General features: G+C 41.7%; 1 protein-coding gene across 2 annotated transcripts in view; it reads left to right on the top strand.

Annotated features, from left to right (window-relative positions):
* ARAP2 (ArfGAP with RhoGAP domain, ankyrin repeat and PH domain 2) overlaps positions 1 to 8,223 on the top strand; it is a 214,050-nt gene that overhangs the window by 141,485 nt on the left and 64,342 nt on the right. For both annotated transcript variants that reach the window (XM_019553196.1, XM_019553195.1), the window contains exons 20-22: positions 897 to 1,060; positions 4,646 to 4,858; positions 7,957 to 8,062. In XM_019553196.1, the coding sequence (XP_019408741.1) occupies positions 897 to 1,060; positions 4,646 to 4,858; positions 7,957 to 8,062 (483 nt within the window). The remainder of the gene's footprint in view (positions 1 to 896; positions 1,061 to 4,645; positions 4,859 to 7,956; positions 8,063 to 8,223) is intronic.

The following is an 8,223-nucleotide window of genomic DNA, read 5'->3' as shown; positions in this document are numbered from 1 at the left end:
CTGACTTCCTGCCCTTTGGGCAGGGGGCTGGACTCGATGATCTCCCGAGGTCCCTTCCAGCCCTAATGTCTATGAAATCTATGAAACACTTTTGCTTTGAAGCTTTTTTTTGTCTTTGAAGCTGCCTTCTAAGAGCTAAAATTTAGGAAGGGTAAACAGAATGAAGGTTATAGACTGTTTTAAACACCACTCTAATGAGGTACGGAGAAATGTCTCCTGGTAAGCGAGTGAACTAAGAGCCTTGGTCATTTTTCCTTCCATAGTTGATCAGGTACTTGAGAAGTTTCTCCCACCCTTTTGGATCTATAAAGCCTCATCTGTAGTCCCTGCTTGGGTGTGGCAGTGCAAATGGGGAAAGGTAACTAGTTTAGGTGCCTGAGCTTCCTAACAGGGAACTAATTCTCTTTTGTGCCTCTCCTATTCGAGTATGAGAAGAGAATTAATCTCCTTCAGTTCCCAGATCACCCGGAGAAAACACAAGAGGAGGGCATGATAAGTCTTGAATTGTTGAGAGTGAGGTCCTTATCAGCTGCATCTCAAAGGAGAGTATGCTGCAGGAGTAGATCAAGAAGGGCACAGATGAACTAAAACTTCAGTCACAGTCCCTTCCCAAACCCTGGAGCATAGTCTATAGCTTCTGTTCTATCTTCTGTAAGAAATTCTGTTTACACAATTATCATTAAATTGCTGAAGAATTATGGCATTATAATATTATGTAGTATACTTGACACATCAGGTGCAGTGATGTCTTATTTCCAATGCTACCTTGAGCTCTTGAATTTATTTGCTTTTATTCATCTTTCATGAGATCTACTGTACTGCTTTTAGTAAAGTGACGACAGCTTTATATCTTTTTTCCCCTTATGACTCTTACAAAATATTTTCAAACTTTGCAGAACATTATACATCCACGGTCATACAAAGTTGGATTTCACGGTCTGGCATACTGCAATTGAAAAAGCAGCAGGTACAGATGGTAATGCATTACAAGATCAGCAGCTCAGCAAAAATGACGTTCCCATTATAGTGAACAGCTGTATAGCATTTGTTACACAGTATGGTAAGTATAGCAGAGTTTTTATTCAACTCGTTGAACTCATAGGATCGTTCATATAATACTTAAGAAGCATCACTATCAGATTGCATTGAATGTGTTTATGTATGCCTGTACATAAAACCATGTTCTTTATTAACCCCATTGCTGTTGCTAGAGGGTGCTTTTTGTGGCAGCAAGTTTTGATGGGTTTAGAAATGTACATTGCAATGTGTTTAAGGGGAGTTTAAGAAAATGCATCCTGAAAATGGCTGTTACTACACCAATCCCTTTTATATTTTTAAGTTTGGAGTTTTTGTTGTTTTGTTTTTGCAGTCATAGTTTGGGCCTCACATGACAGAAAATTCACCATGTACAATCTGACTACAACCCTTACTCCACCAGGAGACAGCCATATGAGCTCAGAAAGAGAGCAAGGCCCACTAAGCAAAGAATAGGATGGAACCGATAAGCATACCTTCTGGGATATCTCCAAAAAAGTGTGTTTCCTTCTGCTCCTTCACAAACCTACTCATTCTCCCACCACTTTGAGTAATCTGGAAAAGTGGTTGCAGAAGGACATCCCTTCGTCTGTGGAAGGATGGCAGTGGTACTATGGTGCTGCCTGTCCCCCACATTTAAGTAAATTTCTCCAGGTCTGTTTCCTTTAAAGTTATACTTTTGAAAATTAATTAAGCTTTTTTTTTTTTTTTATCATGAAACAGAGTACGTATATCAACCTTCTAAAAATACACTTTCAGGAAGATACAATGCCTGTGGCGGCTTTTAGCATGAAAATGTTTTTTCTATATTTTATTTCTGGCAGTTTGTTTCATTTGAATAATTTTTAGTAGAGCCAACTGTATCATGGTAAGTCCTTGTGTTCCATTGTGGTACTCTTCCATGAAAACATGCAAGCATGAAAGCATGTTTGCATAAGTACTTTCGATGCATTAGGAAACTGAGGATTTTTTAAATATATAAATAGAACTTGCAGTCTTCCAAGTACCTTAAAATGTTTTTATAAGCTTAAAAATAACTAAAGCAAGGAAAATGTGGTTAATGATGGGGAAATATTTAAGCCAAAGCATCTTTAACCTTTTCTTTTAAGTGGCATTATATTTAAATAGCTTATTTACCTAAAATACATATTTTTGCCGATATAATGATGAAAAAATATCCTTAAAGTCTAGATAAGGTTTTAAGGTGAGAACAAATTGACAGGTCCTATATCATTCTTCCTTCCTTTTCCCAGAATTTAACAACACAGGCCCATTTTCAAACAGTAGTGTTTGTAGGCATCACAGGAGATGTGGGTTGAAGGAGAGTACAAGATAGTGATTTTCACTGTTTTTGTCAGAATTCCTCCTCCTGTTCCCCTCCCCGCCACGCCCATTCCTCTAACATATGTTTAAAAGATAGCATGGAATAAAATGCAGATGAAACTTGGAGCAAGTATGAGCTACTTGGCAGCTGAGCAGCTTTTGCTGGCAGAATTTTTTAAAAAAGAAACAAGTGAAAAAAACAGCTTCTACAAAGAGAGACATTGAAACTGACTACATGTGCAGTTGTGTTGTCAAATGCATATAATTAACAGACATTTATAAAGCTTTATTTTATTACTCGCTTCTTTCAGTAGCAGTAACTGGAAGTGGTGTTTCATACAGGTACACTATTTCCAGGGATGTTATTCTTCAAATTGGCAGTGTCTCTTTAATTTTTCAGTCTGCCTATAGGGATGGTGGAATTGCCAATGTCTTGCTTATGGTGCCAGATTTTGGAACTTACTTTTCTCCCTTTTTAGGTGGGTATTAGTAGTGTTATTGTAAAGGCCTTAACCATGAAATATCCTAGAATGAATGCACACACGCTTAAGTCCTGAAGGCTGGTTGAATTTATTCCTTGGAGGGACAGAAAAGGAAGGAAAAAAATCACCTTTTGTCCTTATTGACAGTATCACAATTATAAGGCCTTCTTTCCTTTACCAACTTCATTTTCACATGACTTTAAGAAATCCAGAAGTGAGTGTAGGAATTTTAACCTTTTCTTGAAGCCATAATCGTAGAACAGCTTTGTGACAGGGGGCTGGCTATCTTAAGGCCAGGTCCAATGAATGCCTGCCCACCTATCTAAGTAAAGCAGTCTGCCCAGTTTCACCTGTCATAACTTGCTGTTTCTTAAACTGGTGTAAAATGTGTGAGGCTGGCCGTTTTAATGTCTCAGTGCCAGGGGGTGCTATACATGGCTCTATACTGTCCCTACACCATGGCCCATGCCTCACAGATGGCATTTAGTTTATTATTGCATCCCAGCTTCAGGCCAGGGCAAACTCAATCCACTGTTGGGCCTCTCTCACACTGCCTCTTCCAGGACCACAATCATACTGCCCCCCTGTCACTGGGACATCTTCCACTCTGCCCTCTCTCATAGGGCCTCTTGCATGCTCCCTCTCACTGGGCCACTCAATCTGTCGTGATCCCTTGAGCTACCTGCTTGGGCCATCAGGCTTAACTACTCATGCTGGCACTGCACGCACAGCCCTTCGGATTGCTCACACTCCCCTACTCTACATGGCATTAGCCTTGTGCCTAACACTGGGTTGATTCTGCCCCTATCCCCTCACTGGGCAATTTTCGACCATCACATACTCATGGAGGTTGGCCTGTGTACTGCCCTTCAGCCCTGCTCAGCACCATCCCTGGTGCAACCCTTGAGACCATCCTTCAGTCCTGTGCTATACCTTGCTTATGCACAGTCCTTCAGGTCATAACAATGCCCCTTACTCTGTGTGGGCCCACCATACATTACTGCCCCACTCTGGGGCCACTCTCCTGCCCTCTCTCTGGGCCATGCTGTGGCTTCCTTCCTGGGGTCGCCGGGGTCTTACACCCCTGTGGGGCTTAGCTGTCCAAAGATCTGGGAGGTCTGGTCCCCATTGCCTGTCCCTAAGTCTGGGTGACTCACCAGGATGTGGGGGCTGGTTTTAAGGTGCCCCTCCCCACCTCTCGCTGGGGAGGCAACTGGCCTGGCATTTCTGGGGAGCTCCCCTGCCTTGGGTAGCCCCACCAGACCATCATTCTCCAGCAGGGTGCAGTTTCAAGTCATACCCAGGACAAGGAGCCTCCTGCCATCTCAACAGCTCTTTGCCTTACCCCCCAAGGAAGTTCCAAGCAATAGCTCAGCCAGGTGTTGTTGCTCCCCAGCTGCCAGCAGCAGACTGCTGCCTCAGGTCTGGGACCCTAGATCTAAAATGGCCGCCTCATCAGGGCTAGCCCACTCTTGTCGGCTTCCTGTTCTCAGCCTTAAAGTGACAGACACCCAAAAGTGCCCTGCCACAACTTGACTTCAGTACAAAAGAACTAGGAATGGGGAGTTTGTTAGCTGTAACTAGGTTTGGTGGTGCTTACACCCGTACATAGAGGAAAGCAGAGAACTTCCTGTGGAAAATCAAAGCTGGATAGCATCTGTGCTGCCACCTTTGGTAACATTTTTTTTAAGGGGAAACAAAGGAAATATCTACAAAAACAAACAGTGAAACAGTGCTAATTGCATAATGTTTTGATAGTAAAAAAAAAATTACATCTTCCTCCTCCCAATGTTCTTGTTTTCAAGGTTTAGGTAGAAGGCACATCTACTTAAAGGATGGCAATCCTTCCAGTGTGAGTGAACTGCTAGAGAGCTTCAAAAAAGATGCAAGAAGTGTTAAATTGAGGGCTGGAACACATCAGCTGGAAGATGTGACTGATGTGCTGAAAAGTTTTCTGTCTAAAATAGATGATGCACTTCTCACTAAAGAGCTATATCCATTCTGGATCTCTGCATTAGGTAGTAAATTCAGTATTTCTTGTGCAATAAATTTATTATTTATAAATTGCAAATGACCTTTTAACTAAAAAAATAGAAATAACATATATTTACATTATATGAAGTCCAATTTTTAATATGTATCTGTATACAGTAAGCATTTGATTATTAAATAGTTAATAAAAGTATTGTATACATTGTTGCAAAAAATTACTTTGAGATATTGGGTGAAATTCCAGTGTATTGAAGCCACTGACTTCAGTGGCCATAAGAATCTTCCCAGAACTGTAAGGTAATATTCTTTGTCTGCTGGTGTTTATATACCTGGAAGCAGTAGGCTAACCTTGTACTATGTTGCAGTCAGATCTTCTAAGCAAGACAGGTATGATGAATGCTTGAATGTAGGACTGTCAGTACTAGAGGATGACTTTCTTCCCTAGAACATGTAGTTAATAAATCTAGTAGGCAAGTATATAAAGTGGGGGTAGTCATTTTGCTTGGCATGCGCACCCTGAGTGGCTGGTGGGAAAGGGCCTGGGGCTTCACTGCCACAGCAAGGATCAGGCCCCTTGTGCCTCCCCCACCATCTGCCCTTGGCATGCCAACAACTTACAAGGTTATGGGTGTTTTTGGCACTCTGCATTGCTGACCCCTGATATAAATTTTGAAGTCCCGTTATGCTAAAGAAACAATTAGGGAAACAGGAAAAGAGGAGTAAGAAATTTATATCAATATTTTATTATTAGCCATGTGCTTAGCTGATATAGTGTCCTCTGGCATACATTTTATTTCTGGCATGGTTAACTTGTTATGAATAAATAGCAACGTACCACATGTTCATCAAATTTATGGTGCCATAAAATGGTAAATCAACCATTGTACAAAACTTTGTAACATCTTTGTGGCTGACTTATATGGCACTATAAATTGAACACATGACATACCTCATCATACTGACAGCCAGCTGATTGTCAGCAATGGCATCTTGGCAGCCCTAGCTCTACAACTTGGGTGGGGGCTGCCCTTGTCCTGACACCTAACAGTCAGCTGATTGTCTATATCAGGATGCAGGCTTACCAGGACCCAGCACCTTAAAGAACCTTTTTTCTGCAGCCCTTATCTTTAAGGTTTTTTGTGGTGCTGGGTCCCAGTGAGCCTCAGAGTATGAAGCAGTTCTGGAATCTTGGGGACAGCGCTCAACTCCCTGTTTGATCTTTAATGCAGACAGAGGACAGCCCTGGGCCTTGGGCAGCCCTGATCCAAACTGGGCCTTTAATTGCTCAGTGCTAAATCTCAACACTCATCTGAGTGGAGAGGCCTGGCACTGGAAAGCCCTGGGGTCTAGCACAAAGCTACCCCCTGCCCAGTTGGCGAGATAAGCATGGGATAAACCTAGGTCCAGAACCCTGTTTTATTTCTAGAGGATGTGCAGCTGAGGATAAAGAGCTTCTCCCATCTCCAGTTGCATGTGCTAGTTTAAAGAAACTGTCAAGTGCTGAAGGATATCTGCATTCAGTAGATTTACCTGATATGTGCAGAGGTGGATGGTATTACATCTAGTAATGTTATTTTGGGACCCTGTACCAGGTGTTGATTCTGAGACTAAGTCGGGTTGCTTGGGAGTGCAGCCCAAAGTGGGTGGTACACTCTATCTAAGGCTAAATACCAGCTTAAAACTCATGTTAAGCAAACTAAGAAAAGAAAAACCCAGGCTTATTGGCCTCTGGATCCCAACAATGGAGAAAGGCTTCTCAATCCCCTGCTGCACTCACCTATTTAAAAGAATTGTCTGTTGCTAGCAGCTGTATATGGGGGAGCTCTCCCCATTGCTAGCGCTGGGTGGCTCTTTAAACCAGCACAGTGTGATGGAAAATTGAGGACCTCCCCATCCCCAACTGCACCATGGAGAGAACTGAGAATCTAATATTGGGCAGACTCTCCTTGATACCAGGCTTATGGTGCTTGACACTTGGGAAAAGCCCTCTGATCCTGGGCTCATAGTAGTCTGGACCTTTATAAAACAGGTATGCAGTTTGAAGCTCCAGCTTCTTTATGTTTCTGGGTGCCACTGGAAGCAGCACTCCAGGGAGTGAGGAGCTCCTTGCTCCCCAGCTGCTGCTTTCATGTATGTGGGGAGGAGGATGCCTACTGCTCCCCAGCTGCAGGTGCTGCCCCTCCCCTGGCTGGTAACAAGCAGTCATGCAATAGGGGTTTGAGGGATTTTATGCTCAAGAATTGTGTAACCTGATGTGATAGGTCACATGATTTAGGGAATGGAGCATGCAATTCCTCAGCTCCAATCACGTAATTATTAATATTTGTCAGCAGCCATAGAGTAGTATGCTGTATTTTTAGTGAACAGGGCTGCTGAAAGAGAGAATGTCTATCATCACGTGGAGAGAACTGACATTTTTAAAAATTAGCATTTGGGAATATATTTAGAAGATGAGAATTAAAACATGATTAAATCACTGATTTAGTTCCTACCCCTGACAGGATAGTCAGTATGTTAGGCCTGTTGCCTAATGCAGCAAGTCAAGTTAGATACAAGGGGAAAGAGAAGGGTTTGCAATGTATGAGACATTGACTAGTGCTTCTGTTACTAGGTTTGTCTGTCACTGACTAGCCCTGTTTTCTTGGGAAGGTAATTAACCAACTCAATACACCTCCATTTTTTCTTCCACTGCTTCAAACTGTACTCTCTTTATGGCATGAAGTTACTACTTTGGTAAAAAATAATAAAGGAGAAAAATATTGTTTTTCTGCAGCTAAAGGAATTTTGCAAGGTGTGTTACGTTTGGGCATGCACCCATACTCTACGCATCTCTTGAGCAGATAATCAATTTGCTTGTGTTTAAAAATAAATAAATAAATAAAAAAGTATTGCAAATAGTGCTTAGATACAGTAGTTAGTCTTATTTTAGTTTATATTGTTTCCCCAAATGCTGCAAAATAGACTGCATTCATAGGAAATTAGCAGTATTGTCTTTCTGAAGAACAGGCTGACTGGCTGAATTGTAATTTTAAATGACTAGTTGTTGCCAAAGTAGCAGATCGATATTGCTCTTGTTTTTTGGATCTGATTTGTGATTAATGCCCCTCTATTTCCTCCGCATTAGATACGCAGAATGAAAAGGAACGAATAAGAAAGTATGGAGCTTTTATTCAGACGCTTCCACCAGTCAATAGGGCTACTTTGGCAGCTTTAATTGAACACCTGTATAGGTCAGTGTGTTGGCAAATTGAGTCAATTTTTGTATTGGTTGCCATGGTTAATTATATAGAGTCATGTGTTGAATTTCTGTTAATTTGTAGTGCACAAAATACAGTTTGTCTTTTATTTCAGTTGTAATAATTTGTGTAAAATAGATTTTAAGGAACAGTCA

This window comes from Crocodylus porosus, unplaced genomic scaffold (genome assembly GCF_001723895.1).
Source record: "Crocodylus porosus isolate Cpor-Errol unplaced genomic scaffold, CroPor_comp1, whole genome shotgun sequence".
In the NCBI taxonomy this organism is placed as follows: Eukaryota; Metazoa; Chordata; order Crocodylia; family Crocodylidae; genus Crocodylus; species Crocodylus porosus.
Note: the sequence above shows the minus strand (reverse complement) of the source record. Positions and strands in the feature narration are given on the sequence as shown.